At 39.7% G+C, this 15,046-nt stretch overlaps 1 protein-coding gene across 1 annotated transcript; it reads right to left on the reverse strand.

The window, feature by feature from the left end:
* Window positions 1–9,681: 9,681 nt before the first annotated feature.
* Window positions 9,682–14,518, reverse strand: LOC126617049 (uncharacterized). Its single transcript, XM_050285121.1, has 4 exons — window positions 14,016–14,518; window positions 13,572–13,958; window positions 10,555–10,738; window positions 9,682–9,686 (listed from the first exon to the last, which is right to left on the reverse strand). Exons 1-4 carry the CDS (start codon window positions 14,481–14,483, stop codon window positions 9,682–9,684), a joined length of 1,044 nt encoding a protein of 347 aa, XP_050141078.1. The 5' UTR covers window positions 14,484–14,518.
* Between the last annotated feature and the right edge of the window lie 528 nt (window positions 14,519–15,046).

Raw genomic sequence — 15,046 nt, forward strand, 5'->3', positions numbered from 1 at the left:
CCAAGTTAACCGTGAATTGCACTAATTAACCCTCAGTTTTTCCACAAGTTATTAAGTTGGATGATTGCATACGACAACCCAAAACATTCCCTACAAGTTCCCTACATGAATTGCATAATAGAGATACAAGCAAGAATCATTACGTTCTATGAAAAACATAAGCATTGACGAAGCATTTGTTACTATGAATTGCATGAAACTTATGCTAAGAATTCATTCAACGCGATCGTTTTCAAGCGATCTTCACTACTTGTGATTATAAGATTGTAACTATTAGGTGAAACTCCCTCATAATCTAGCATCATATTCATGCATGAAAACTAAGCGTGCACTCTCAATCAACATACACAAATAAGTTATCAATCAAATAGATGAACGAATTGAATCCATAACTTATGAAATAACAACTGAATGTAATCGAATCAAATTGCAAGCATGTACATGGTTTCGAATCACCCCCCAACTAAGGGGGTTTAGTTCCTCATACTCACAACACAAAGTTTATTGAATTGAAACATCAAAGACATAAGAAAGATTACACCTAAAATGCCAAAGAAGTCCACTTTGAAATCTGCACAGAAAGCTCCTCTTTCTTCTTCTCCTTGCTGCGGCAGTGAGGGTTTAGGGGCTGTTTGGATGTGATTTCGGTTTAGGGATGGATTTGGGATGATATGGTGGTTCGGCAAAGGGTAAGGGAGGTGTATGGTGGTGCGGCACAGTGGGGTAGGTTGCTGGAATGGATGAGTGGCGGCTGGAATGGATGGATTTTGGGTGATGGTGGCTGCGGCAAAAGGTGGGGAGAAGGAGAGATGATTTTCTGATTTTGTGGAGAGGGAGAGAGTGTGCGGCTAGGGCGTAAGGGGGGTATATATAGGCACTTAGAAACCCTAATGAAATCAGATTTTTAACAATGGGCTAGGGTTAGGTGCGGCTTGGGTTTAGGAGAAATGGACTAGGGTTTAACATGGCAGATTTTAGATGATTAGGCCCTAGGGTTCGGCATGGGTTGAAGGTCCACAAGGAAATCTGGGTTTAGGTCATCTAAAAGCCCAACGCCAAGAATAGAAACTCTCGAAAATGGAAACCTCCAAGAATAGAAACTTCCAACTTTTAGAAACTTTGGTTGCCAATTCCGATTTAGGAAAGATCGACCCAAAATGGAAACTTTTAGGCTTAGCTTTCCTACTTCAAGTAGGAAACCTCAAATCATCAACTCTTCAATTCCATCCTAACCTTGCGTTCCAAGCATGTCCTTTTCAATTCAAGCTCACTTTTTGCTCCAAAAGCTCCAAATTGCATCATTTCATGTAATACGTCCGCTAAACCTGAAAACACAAGAAAGTAGCTTAAAAGACTACTTTAACGAAGAAAACATAACAAAGATGCATAAGAACTAGCTAACTAAGGCGCATAAATATGCTCCTATAAAAAATCCCACGAATTTGCATCAAAAACACTTATTTACCCCCCCCCCCACACTTAAATCAAACATTGTCCTCAATGTTTCAAGCATAAACTCACACAAAACACAAAGAAACACACAAACAGCAAGTTAAAAACAAAACTGGCATGGATTTGATCTTTGAATGGACGATGATACTTGAAATGAACCGGCATTGGTTTAGATTCTAGTGTAGGTACCTGATTCATCAAAATCAGCAAGTTAGTATAAAATGTAATGGAAATTGGAGAAGATGACTTACTTGCTTTGTCCGACAAGAACTCAATGACAAACACCACTATGATGGTTGTGACTTGTCCAATGTCATCAAATTCAACTTCTTTGGGCTTTGTTGTTTCAAATTTGTCCTCTTTGATGAAGTCTTGACATTCTTTAGCCACTACTTTCTCTTGAATCATTCTTCTTGGGAAACAAAGGCCTTTGAAATATTCAACACGATCTAGAACTTGCTTTGTTGCACCAAGAATTGGAATATCCTTGTGCACCTTTGGAAGAGCTGCCACAATGTCTTTTTCACTCTCTTCTTGCTTGGGAATCAAAAACCTGCTAGGAAAAGGGACATTGGGAGGAATAACATTAGAATGAAATGAAATTGGGACGTCCTTACTTGTGGTGGGTGGGTTAGAAGGCTTAGGGGGTTGCGGCAAGGGTTGTTCTACCCTTGCCGTGTGTATGTCTTCTTCCTCCTCCTCAATCAGCAGCTCCTCATCCACTTCTAGGCAATGTTTGGACGTTTTTAGGTCAGCTCCAACCTCCATAGCCCTTCCCAAAGTGATAGCATCATGGATTTCAAAATCTTCCTTCAAATTTTCAATAGTTGAGTTGGAAACTTCACTTTGCTCTTGAATGTGTGCCATGAACTCCATAATCTGCCCAATATGCTTCTCCAATTCACCCGTCTTCTTGGTTTGAATTGGCATCTCTTTGTTTCGATTTTCTACTTCCTGGTACAAAGAGGTGAGTAACTTATTAAACATATCATTATCCAAAGACGTACCTGAATTGAATTGGGCAAATTGTTGTGATGGATGTGATAGTTCATATGGCCAATGATAGAACTCCTCTTCTTGCTGCCAATATCCACCTTGTTGATCCTCCTTGGCTTGATTTTGTGAGCCCTGCAACAAAGAATTTAATTCATTAAGAATTTGATTATAATCTATTGACGAACCTAAATTTGATTGAGCATATTGTATATGAGGTTGTGGTGGCTGCATAGGTCTTGAATAGAACTCTTCATATGGCTGCCAATATGCTTTGTGTTGAACTTGTTGAGCTTCCCACCACATAGAGTTTGAATGATCACTCCAATCGCTTTGTGGATATAGATTGGCTTGGTATCCTTGCCTATAAGACGCACCAAATGTAGGGACACTTTGCATTGTGGTACTTTCGGCAATCTGTGACAATTGAGAAGTAAGATTTGCTAATTGAGCTTGAATGCTAGCAAAATCCATGTCTTACTTCTCTAGTACCTAAAATCAAAGAAAGAGAACTAAATCAAATATCAAAAGTAACACAAAACAAGGAAAACAAAACTAAGTCAGAAACTAAAACAGAAACAAACTAAACAAAAGGAAAAGAACCAAGGGATTAGCAAAGTTGCTAATCCCCGGCAACGGCGCCAAAATTTGATATGATATTAACTAGCACTCAAATTAAACCCTCTTTTTATCAATTGTAGCAATGTATGTAAGTAGGGATCGTTCTAGACCGGGGATTAGGAGGGATTGCAAAATCACTTGGAATTGACTCAAAAACGTAAAAACAAGTTTAAAACACTAAAATAAACTCAATGAATGCAAAACTAAACTTTAAAACATCAAAACAAACCAAAAGACTCAAAACAGCACCAAAACACTCAAAAATGCCTTAAAACCACTTTCTGGGCAGTTTTGAACTCTAAACAAGATTTTGACGAAAATAGGTTTTAACTTGACTCAAAACACTTAAAAACACAAACTAACACACTCTCTAACTAATTTGACACTTGAAAACAAAGGGGGATTTGGTTTTTACGAAATTGAAAACAAAACATAAACTTGTAAATCAAAACAGATTTTAAAACGAATTTGATTGAATTGAATGGATAGAAAGCTAGCTAAGGGGTTCATCTCCACACATGTTATACTTGCATTCAAAACGATTTCCAATTGCTTTTCAATAACCCATGAATTCTCAACGCCCCAAGTTAATTAGGTCCGCTTAAATTAACCTTCAGATTTTCCTAACGTTATTGAATTGGATGATTGCATACGACAACCCAAAGCATTCCCCACAAGTCCCCTACATGATTGCATAATAGAGATACAAGCAAGAATCATTAAGTTCTATGAAAACCATAAGCATTGACGAGGCACTCGTAACTATGAATTGCATGAAACTTATGCCAAGAATTTACTTAACACGATTGTGATCAACAACCTTTACTACTTGTGAATATAAGTTCATAACGATTAGGTGAAATTCCCTTATATCCTAGCATCAAATTCATGCATGCAAACTAAGTGTCGACCCTCAATCAACATACAAGAATAAGTTTTAATTCACATAGATAAGCAAATTGAAATCACAACTTATGAAACGCAATTAGAAGTAATCAAATCATATAGCAAGCATAAACATGGTTTCGAATCCCCCCCTAGCCAAGGGGGGTTTAGTTCCTCATACTCGCAAAGCAAAGATACATAAATTTAGAAATTAAAACCCAAAGAAAGAAAACACCTAGAAGGCTCCAACTTGGCAGCAAGATCATCAATGATTTCCCTTTCCTCCTTGCTGCGGCAGAGAAGTTTAGAACAGGTTTTGGGTGGTATTTAGGGTGTAGAATGGATGGGGAATGGTAGGGAAAGGTTTAGGGTTGATGGGGGTACGGCTAGGGATGATTTTTGGGCAGAATTTTGGGATTTTGGTGATGGGAAGGTGCGGCAGAATGCAAGGGCAGATTTCTGGCGTGAATGATTGTGTATGAGAGGTGGTGATCTGATCTAGGGGTTATAATGAGTATATATAGGCATCCAAAACCCTAGGGTAATCAGATTAGGGTTTCTAGAAGCCCAAATCCACCAGAAATTAGGTTAAAACAATCAGATTTTTAGTGGGAATAAGGCCTAAGGTGCGGCTAGGGTTAGGGTTTAGAGATGGGCCTTCTAGAATGCCTTGCAAGGCAAGGAAATCAGATATTCTAGAGGCCTAGGTGCGGCTAGGGTTAGGGTCCACAAGGAATTAGGGTTTAGGTCATCTAAAAGCCCAAAACCAAGAATAGAAACTCTCGAAAATGGAAACCTCCAAGAATAGAAACTTCCAACTTTAGAAACTTTGGTTTCCAAATCTGAATTCTTTGTTCTTCACTTTCATTTCTTCATTTCTTAAGCTCCTTTGACCTTCAAACTCGTCCATTCCTTGTGCTCCATTAGCATACACTCCATTCTAGCTCAATTTTGCTCTAAAATGCTCCATTTTGCACTTCTTTGCATACTTCGTCTCTAAACCTGAAATTGCACGAAAATGACTTTAAACACTAAAATAACTAAAGAAAAACAACATAAATGCTTAAGAACAAGCCAACTAAGTCGCATAAATATGCTCCTATCAGCAACGACTTTAGAAAACAAGAATGCACAGATTTTAACTCTCCAAATAAACGTTTAGGCTCAAGTCTCACAAGGTTGTAGCGTTTGTTTGAGTTCCTTCCTTCAAGCATGTTACAAAAACTAATTTTTTTTCTTTATGATTACATGTGAATTCATAAGTTATAACCACAACCAAGCATACACAAAGAGTAAATCAAACTTTCATCCATGTTTATAACTCTCTTTAACAGTCATGCAATTACAAACCGAATCCTCATCATTGTGTTGGAAGGTACCCTAAGACACAAACAAACACACAAAAACAACTCTTTTTGGGTTTTTAAAACAAATTTTTCAAATTTTTATGGGATTTTCGGATTTTTTACTCAAAACACATTAAAACACACCAAAACAGCTTAAAAAGGCTTAAAAACAGCAAGAAACAACATTTGAAATTATGAGTGATAAACCCTACGAATTTGCATCAAACACTTTGGTTACCCCCCCACACTTAAATCAAACATTGTCCTCAATGTTTCAAGCATAGACTGAAGGATTCATTTTGAAAAACATGTTCATTTGAGCAACATCATATAGCATGCAATTAACAATTAAAGGCGGAATCATGCTTGTATGCACTCAAAAACAAAACATGACCATGAAATTCAAAGCCTAGTAGATTGGTGAACCAATAATCAACTCAAAACAAAGTGAGTTGAAATTAATACCTTTGTAGATTCCTCTTTGCATAAGCAAAGGCTAATCACCCAAAGAGATAGGGCCTTCATTCCTTGCTTCTTAGATCCATGGATTTGGATGGAAGAATAGGTTCTCCAAGTTCCCAAAATAGGGAACCTCTAAGTCTCTTCACCAAGGTTTGATTGTAGAAGAAATGAGTGACCTTGGAGTAGTAGGATTGCTAGATGTACCCTCCAAGGTGTTAGCTTCTTTAGAGAGAAAATGGAGAGACAATTCTCACCAATTTTCCCCCAAAATAAACCCTTAATCACTTAATGAATATTTAGTTATAAAGTCATTTATATAGTCACTTCTTTAAGTGACCTAAATAACCAAAACCCTAATTCATCACACTATGGCTTGCCATTTAGGGGATTTTGGGCTTTTGGGCTTTAATGAATCTTCATTCATTAAATTGTCATACAACTTAAGTTAATGGGCTTGACGTTCGAAGCCCATTGGGCCTTAAGGTCCAAAACTATCCCGAAGTCTTTAACGAACTTATTCGTTTGATTAATTAACATATTAATTAATCCTTGCCATAAATAAATGATTAAACCATTTAATCATTCTTACTCATTTCCGTTTAATCTTCAATCTCCACCTTTTATGGTGTGCGATCCATTAGGTTCCTTTTAGCGAGGTAGTGGGCGATTAAAACCATTTTACATCGATTGTGAATTGAAACTATTTTCAATTCTCCCTTTAGTGATTACACACGTTTAGGGCTTCCACAAACCATGAGTGACACCTAGCAGCATATCATGGTTACCCAAGCTAATCAGAAGAGGATAGAGAACCTATTCAATTTGGGATTACAAATGCAATACGGTCCTTCTCTAATCTAATACTCTTGACCACATTGTTTGGTATGATAGTTTATTTATTCATGTCTACTATCCAATGTGATTCGTGTGCTTATATGATTTCCTTGAATGTGATTTGGAACACATTCCCTAATCTCATTCATACTCTGGCCAGAGATTCCAAATCATATCATAGAGTATTCTCCCTCAACTGTTTGAAGGTTAGAGATCCCTTGTTGCGCATTCACTTGTCTCCATAGCTAAGTGGCTTAACCCCAACGATGCCGTGGACACCCCGAGGGGGTGACTTTGACATAATCAAAGATCAAGGACTTAACCACAAGACAACTGTGATGCCTCAGGTCAAAGGACTACTTTGCATTATCCCAACCATGAGTTCTCATGTGACATGGAATATAAGAACTCTTCGTTGATCACGTTCAGTGAACTCATTCTCTATTGAGCACCTACGTACTTGTCTTGATGTCACACACACCAATGACTCGAGACTAATCACTCTCCCTGAGAGAAGGCATAGTACGTACTGATCTTAACGGACTGTCAACGCCCAATTGACAATCCTATGATCAGGAACGTTTAGGATGTGTCTACGAAAGAATGGTCTCATGAATCTAACTTCATTAGATTACATTCTCTTAATCACATATTCCTTGGACTTTATCGTTTAAGCATATAACATTTATATGAGACGGCTCAAACAATAATGTATGCCCTTTATATGTAAAACTAGATTAGTTTAACATGTGAAATGTCCGTAAAGTATCATCACATTATTGGCTTTAGGGCACATTTCCAACATAGACGCACACAAATAACAAACAAACAAACAAAACAACATCTAAACAACCTAACATAGCAGAAACAAATTGAACAACAAAGAGAAGAGTTTAGGAACGCAAATCTGGAATTGGAGTGCTCTCTATGTTCTCCTTTGTTGAATGCATGGGTTGCCTCCCAAGTAGCGCTTGCTTTAACGTCGTACAGCCGGACGTAGACCTCATTCACTCCTTACTAGGGCCCACGGCATGCTCCACAAAGGTGTCATAATAGGGCTTCAAACGATGCCCGTTCACCTTGAATTCTTGTCCCGTTTTCAAGCTTTGGATTTGGACTGCACCATGAACAAAAACATTAGTAATAACAAACGGTCCAATCCACTTAGAACGTAACTTACCGAGAAACAAACGTAAACGGGAATTGAACAATAGCACTTTCTGCCCAATTGAGAATGATTTCCCACGGATCATGTTGTCATGGAAAGCTTTGGTCTTTTGCTTGTAAATGCTTGCATTATCGTACGCCTCATGCCGTATCTCATCAAGCTCATTCAATTGCAATTTCCGTTGACTTCCCGCTTCATCGAGGTTCATGTTAAACTTCTTGATGGCCCAAAGTGCTTTGTGCTCCAATTCAACGGGAAGATGGCACGCCTTGCCATAGACAAGTCGGAAGGGGGACATCCCAATGGGGGTTTTGTACGCCGTACGATACGCCCAAAGTGCATCATCTAACCGTAAGCTCCAATCCTTCCTTGTTGGCCCAACTGTCTTCTCAAGTATTTGCTTGATCTCTCGGTTGGAAACCTCGGCTTGGCCATTCGTTTGAGGATGGTAAGGTGTAGAAACCTTATGGGTGACACTGTATTTCCTCAATAACGCTTCAATGGTCCGATTGCAAAAATGTGACCCTCCATCACTAATGATCACTCGTGGCATTCCAAACCTTGCAAAAATGTTAGTTCTAATAAAATCTGCAACCACTTTAGAATCATTAGTCCGGGTGGCCTTGGCTTCCACCCATTTCGACACATAATCAACGGCAAACAAAATATATATGAAACCATACGAGGAAGGGAAGGGACCCATAAAATCAATACCCCAAACATCAAAAATTTCAACATTTAGGATAGAAACCTGCGGCATTTGGTCCCTTGCACTAATTCCACCCATTCGTTGGCATTTATCACATGTTAAGCAGAAAGTTTTAGCATCTTTAAAAATACTAGGCCAATAGAATCCACATTGTAACACTTTAAGGGCTGTGCGTTGTGTGCCAAAGTGCCCTCCACATGCATATGTGTGACAAAAACTCAAAATTGAATGACATTCAGAATCGTGCACACAACGACGTATAATCTGATCGGGGCAAAATTTCCATAAGTACGGATCATCCCACACATAAAACCGTGCATCATGCCTAAGTTTATCACGTTGGTGCCTAGTGAACTCACTTGGAATACGTTTTGACACCAAAAAATTAACAATATCGGCATACCAGGGTGCACTAACCTTAATGGACAGCAATTGTTCATCGGGGAATGTCTCCAAAATCGGAAAAGACTCCTCATTGTGCACCATTCGGCTTAGGTGGTCAGCCACCACGTTTTCACTTCCCTTCTTGTCCCGAATCTCTATGTCGAACTCTTGAAGTAGCAACATCCATCGAATTAGCCATGGCTTGGCCTCCTTTTTCGTGAGCAAGTACTTCAGAGCTGCATGATCAGTGAAAACAATTACTTTAGTACCAATTAGATATGATCGAAATTTATCTAAAGCAAAGACAACGGCAAGGAGTTCTTTTTCCGTAGTGGAATAGTTCAATTGTGCATCGTTCAACATCCGTGAGGCGTAGTAGATGACATGCGGCTTCTTGTCCTTCCTTTGTCCCAAAACAGCCCCTAACGCGTAATCGGATGCATCGCACATAAGCTCGAAAGGTAGGCTCCAATCCGGTGGCACAATGATGGGTGCCGTGGTCAACAACTCCTTGAGTTGGTTGAATGATGCCGTGCACTCCTTGGTGAATTCAAATGTCACGTCTTTTTGTAGGAGACGGCAAAGAGGTTGTGCAACCTTCGAGAAATCCTTGATAAACCTACGATAGAATCCTGCATGGCCAAGAAAAGAACGAACCTCTCTAACCGAAGTTGGAGAGGGTAAGTGACGTACAAGATCTATTTTCGACTTATCAACCTCAATACCGTTTTCAGAGACTATATGACCTAAAACTATGCCTTGTTTAACCATGAAATGGCATTTTTCCCAATTAAGAACAATGTTAGTTTCAACGCAACGTTTTAAGATTAAACTAAGATTATGTAAGCAACCGTCAAAAGAATCACCAAATACACTAAAATCATCCATAAACACTTCAATGATTTTCTCAACATAATCAGAAAATATGCTCATCATACATCTTTGAAATGTAGCCGGTGCATTACATAAACCAAAAGGCATGCGACGATATGCAAAAGTACCGAAGGGGCATGTAAAAGTGGTTTTTTCTTGATCTTCGGGTGTTATGACAATTTGATTATAACCAGAATAACCATCAAGAAAACAATAGAAAGCATACCCGGCTAATCTCTCAAGCATTTGGTCGATGAACGGCAATGGGAAATGATCCTTCCTTGTTGCGGCGTTTAGCTTCCTATAATCGATGCACACCCTCCAACCGGTTTGAATGCGTTGAGGAACAAGTTCATTCTCGGCATTTGCAACCACAGTCACTCCAGATTTCTTCGGAACGCATTGAACGGGTGAGACCCACTTGCTATCCGAGATTGGATAGATTACGCCACAATCCAACAGCTTGATTACCTCCTTCTTCACAACTTCCATCATCGGAGGGTTGAGACGGCGTTGAGCCTCTCGGGATGTTTTGGACCCCTCCTCTAGAAGTATGCGATGCATGCATGTAGTAGGGCTAATTCCCTTGATGTCGGCCAATGTCCATCCAATTGCCGTTTTGTACTCCTTAAGCACTCGCACCAATTTGCTCTCTTCTTGTGCCGTGAGTGAGGATGAAATAATGACGGGCAACGTGTCATTCTCACCCAAGAAAAGGTACTTCAAATGACTAGGTAACGGCTTAAGTTCAAGTGTAGGTGGCTGTACCACTGAGGGAAGCATTTTATTAGCCGAAACTGAACTTAAAATAGGGTCCGAATACTTACCCGATTGTGATGGCAATGACTCAAGGGCAGCCACCATCTCAAAGACCTCTTCACTAGGGAGCACGGCAATGGACTCCAATTGCATGCCGTGGGCTTCCTTGGGGTTTGATTCCATGTCCTTCAACGTCTTTCCTTGTGCAATGGCCAAATCAAGTGCATCATCCTTCAAATTGTCCAAATGGTCCTGCGACAAAGCATCAATTACATCATGATAGGAGCATATTTATGCGCCTTAGTTAGTTAGTTCTTATGCATTTATGTTGTGTTTTCTTAGTTAAGTTAGTCTTTTAAGCTATTGTCATGTGTTTTCAGGTTTTAGAGACAAAGTGAGCAAAAGGATGCAATTTGGAGCAAAATTGGGCTAAAATGGAGTTCATGCACATGAAGCACAAGGGATGGACGAATTTGAGGAATTGGTGAAGCTAGGAAGGCGTTTCAAAGTTGAAGAATTGAAGATACAAAGTTTCCTAGTTGAAGAAGGAAATGACTTGAATGAAGGATTCCTAAATGAATTGGGATTCCTAATCACTAAAGGAGTCCTAATTGAAGGTGGATTCCTAGATATATGAAGTTTCCTACTCAAGCAGGGTTTCCTACATGAAGAAGAAGAATTAAAGCCAAAGAATCAGCTCAAGATAAGGAGTATTATCCAAAACCTCATCCATAACCTTATCTTAGCTTATCTTATCCAATCAAACCTTATCCTATCCTATCTTATCCTAATCCTAATCTACCTATATTTCAGCTACAAAAGGGATTTCTTTTCCTATTTGGAGACTTAAAACCTGATTTCTAGAAGCCTTATCCCTTCCTACAAAGGTGCCACACCTTATCCCTTGTTTGTTCTAGAAATCAGCCACAAAACAACCTTTCTAGAAGGCCTTATCCCTTGTCCTACAAAAGTGACGCCCCAAACCTTTCTAGAACTTCTAGAAACCTGATTATTCCTTTCCCCCTTGGTTTCTAAAAGCCTTAGCCTTTTCCTTCAAGGATTGTGTGTTATTATCCTATACAAATTAGGCCTTTAAATCCTTTTCCTTTGCTACATAGGGGCTGCGAATTTCAGCCTATAAATACCATCCCTTGCTGCACAAATCATTCACCACCCTCTACCATATTTTCACTACACCATTCACCCAAACATCCCTCTTGTGTGCCGTGAGTTTGCAAGGAGAAGAAGGAAGACAACTTGGAGCCGTGCATGCCATTCAAGGAGCTTGGATTGTGGAGCGTTTCTAGGTGTTTTCTATCTTTGTTTTAATGTTTAAATTTATTTATCTTTGTTTATTTGCGAGTATGAGGAACTAAACCCCCCTTGGCTAGGGGAGGATTTGAAACCATGATTATGCTTGCTATATGATTTGATTACTTCTAATTGCGTTTCATAAGTTGTGATTTCAATTTGCTTATCTATGTGAATTAAAACTTATTCTTGTATGTTGATTGAGGGTCGACACTTAGTTTGCATGCATGAATTTGATGCTAGGATATAAGGGAATTTCACCTAATCGTTATGAACTTATATTCACAAGTAGTAAAGGTTGATGATCACAATCGTGTTAAGTAAATTCTGGGCATAAGTTTCATGCAATCATAGTAACAAGTGCTTCGTCAATGCTTATGGTTTTCATAGAACTTAATGATTCTTGCTTGTATCTCTATTATGCAATCATGTAGGGGATTTGTGGGGAATGCTTTGGGTTGTCGTATGCAATCATCCAATTCAATAACATTAGGAAAATCTGAAGGTTAATTTAAGCGGACCTAATTAACTTGGGGCGTTGGGAATTCATGGTTTATTGAAAAGCAATTAGAGATCGTTTTATATGCAAGTGTGACATGTGTGGAGATGAACCCCTTAGCTAGCCTTCCATCCATCCATTTAAACCAAATTCGTTTTAGAGTCTTTTCAATTTACAAAGTTTTGTTTTGTTTTCAAAATTCGTCCAAAATCAATCCCCCTTTAGTTTTAAGTGTCATATTAGTTAGAAACCCATTTAGTTTGTGTTTTTAGGTGTCTTGAGTCAAGTTTAAACCAATTTTCGTCCAAATTCTTCCCTAGTGTCCAAAACTGCCCAGAAAGTGGTTTTAAGGCAGTTTTGAGTGTTTATTTGCTGTTTTGAGTCTTTTGGTTTGTTTTGGTGTTTTAAAGTTTAGTTTTGCATTCTTTGAGTCTAGTTTAGTGTTTCAAACTTGTTTTTACGTAGTTGAGTCAATTCCAAGTGATTTTGCAATCCCTCCTAATCCCCGGCCTAGAACGATCCCTACTTACATACTTGCTACAATTGATAAAAAGAGGGTTAATTTGAGTGTCAACATAATTTTCACATCACATCAATAGCAAAACATGAATGGGTTTCATTAGGAAACTTCATAGAATCAGAGAGATTGAAATTAATAACTTCCCCATCAAATTCCATTGTTAGAGTGCCATTATAGACGTCAATCTTCGTCCTAGCAGTCTTCATGAATGGCCTTCCAAGGATGATGGGTAATGAAGGGGCATGGTCCGATTCATCCATCTCAAGTACGTAGAAGTCCGCCGGGAAGATCAAATGATTAACCTGCACTAACACATCTTCCAAAACTCCCTTTGGATAGGCGTTAGATCTATCGGCTAATTGTATGATTACACCATCGTTTTTCAACGCTCCTAGGTTCATAGATGCATAAATTGAATATGGCATGACATTTATAGATGCACCTAGGTCTAACATGGCAGATTCAAACCTAGAATTACCAATAACACACGGAATTGTAAAACTACCCGGATCTTTGCATTTTGGGGGCAGCTTGCGTTGTAAGATGGCTGAGACGTTTTCACTTACTTTGACCACCTCCTTGGTCGAAATCCTCCTCCTATTGGTGCAAAGTTCCTTCAAGAACTTGGCGTACCTCGGGACTTGCTTGATTGCATCCAAAAGGGGGATATTGACTTGAACTTTCCGAAATGTCTCCAAAATGTCTTTTTCCGCTTCTTCTTTCTTTGTTTGCTTAAACCTACTAGGAAAAGGAACATTTGCAGGGAAATCATTAGTAGAAACTGAACTTGACACGTTTTTACCTTTATTGGATGAATTGGACGAATTGGGATCACTTGGAACTTGCGGCACATTTGGTTTGGCCGTGAGTGGCCTTTGTTCCTCCTCTTCAATTCTCAACTCTTCCTCCTCGTTGGAACGTGGCTTGGATGGGTTGAGGTCAGATCCGACTTGCTTTCCACTTCGCAAATGCATAGCTTTTGCAGATTCAAATCCACCTTTCGGATTGACCACCGTTGAGCTAGGCAACCTTCCTTGCTCACGAAATTGCCCCATGAACTCGGCAATTTGTCCCACTTGCTTCTCCAAGTTGTCCACCCTCTTGTCTTGGATTTGCCTCTCTTTGTTTTGAGTTTGGACTTCCTGCGTCAAAGTAGTAAGTAATTGAAAAATCTTATCATTATCACTTGAATTACTTACATTGCTTTGGGCAGGTTGTGCTTGGACTTGTGGTGGTGCCAACGGCTTTTGATAGAACCCCGGGGGTTGTTGCCTAAATCCGCCTTGTTGTTGGCCTTGTTGGGGGTCTCGCCATTTGAAATTCGGATGATCATGCCAACCGGGATTGTAAGTATTGGAAAACGGGTCACCACGTGATTGATATTGGTTGCCATATCCCACGGCATTGAGTGTTTCCCATCCTCCATTCTCGATTAATTGTGGGCACTTGTCCGTAGGGTGTCCTTGCGTGGAGCATACGCCACAAGAAGCTACGGTTTTGACTTTTGGACCTTCCACCACCTGAGAAAGCAACGTAGTAAGGTTAGCCATTTGATTTTGAAGTTCAGTTATGGCACTTACCTCATTGACTTGATGTTGCCGTGGCATGCTCCTTTGTCCAACACCTTCGTATTGTTGAGCGTTCAACGCTCCATTAGCAATCAACATCTTTGCAGCTGTAGGGGTCTTATCCACCAATGCTCCTCCCGCCGAGGCATCTAGCATTTGACGTTCAATTGGTAGAAGTCCCTCGTAGAAGTATTGTAGAAGTAGTTCTTCCTTCATTTGATGCTGTGGACATGAAGCAACAAGAGATTTAAAACGTTCATAATAAGTAGGAAAGGATTCACCTTCATCTTGTTGAATGCCACTTATCCTTTTACGTAGGAGGATGATCGAGAAGTTGGGAAAAACTTCTCCAAGAAAGCTCGTTTCATGCTCTCCCATGACGTGACAGTTCCGGGAGCCAATTCGTACAACCAATCTTTCGCCTTCTCTAGGAGAGAAAAGGGAAAGGCCTTCATTTTCAAGATGCTCTCATCCACGTTCACCGGAGTCATGCTTGAGCAAACGACTTCAAACTCCTTCAAATGCTTGTTCGGATCTTCCATGGACAGCCCATGGTACTTCGGAATGTGATGTAACAAGCTTGACTTCAATTCAAACTCGGCAGTTTTGTCCTGAGCCGCCCTAGGGTATTGGATACATAGAGGTGCGGCATTATCCAATCC

Source organism: Malus sylvestris, chromosome 3 (assembly GCF_916048215.2).
Source record: "Malus sylvestris chromosome 3, drMalSylv7.2, whole genome shotgun sequence".
Taxonomy (NCBI): Eukaryota; Viridiplantae; Streptophyta; class Magnoliopsida; order Rosales; family Rosaceae; genus Malus; species Malus sylvestris.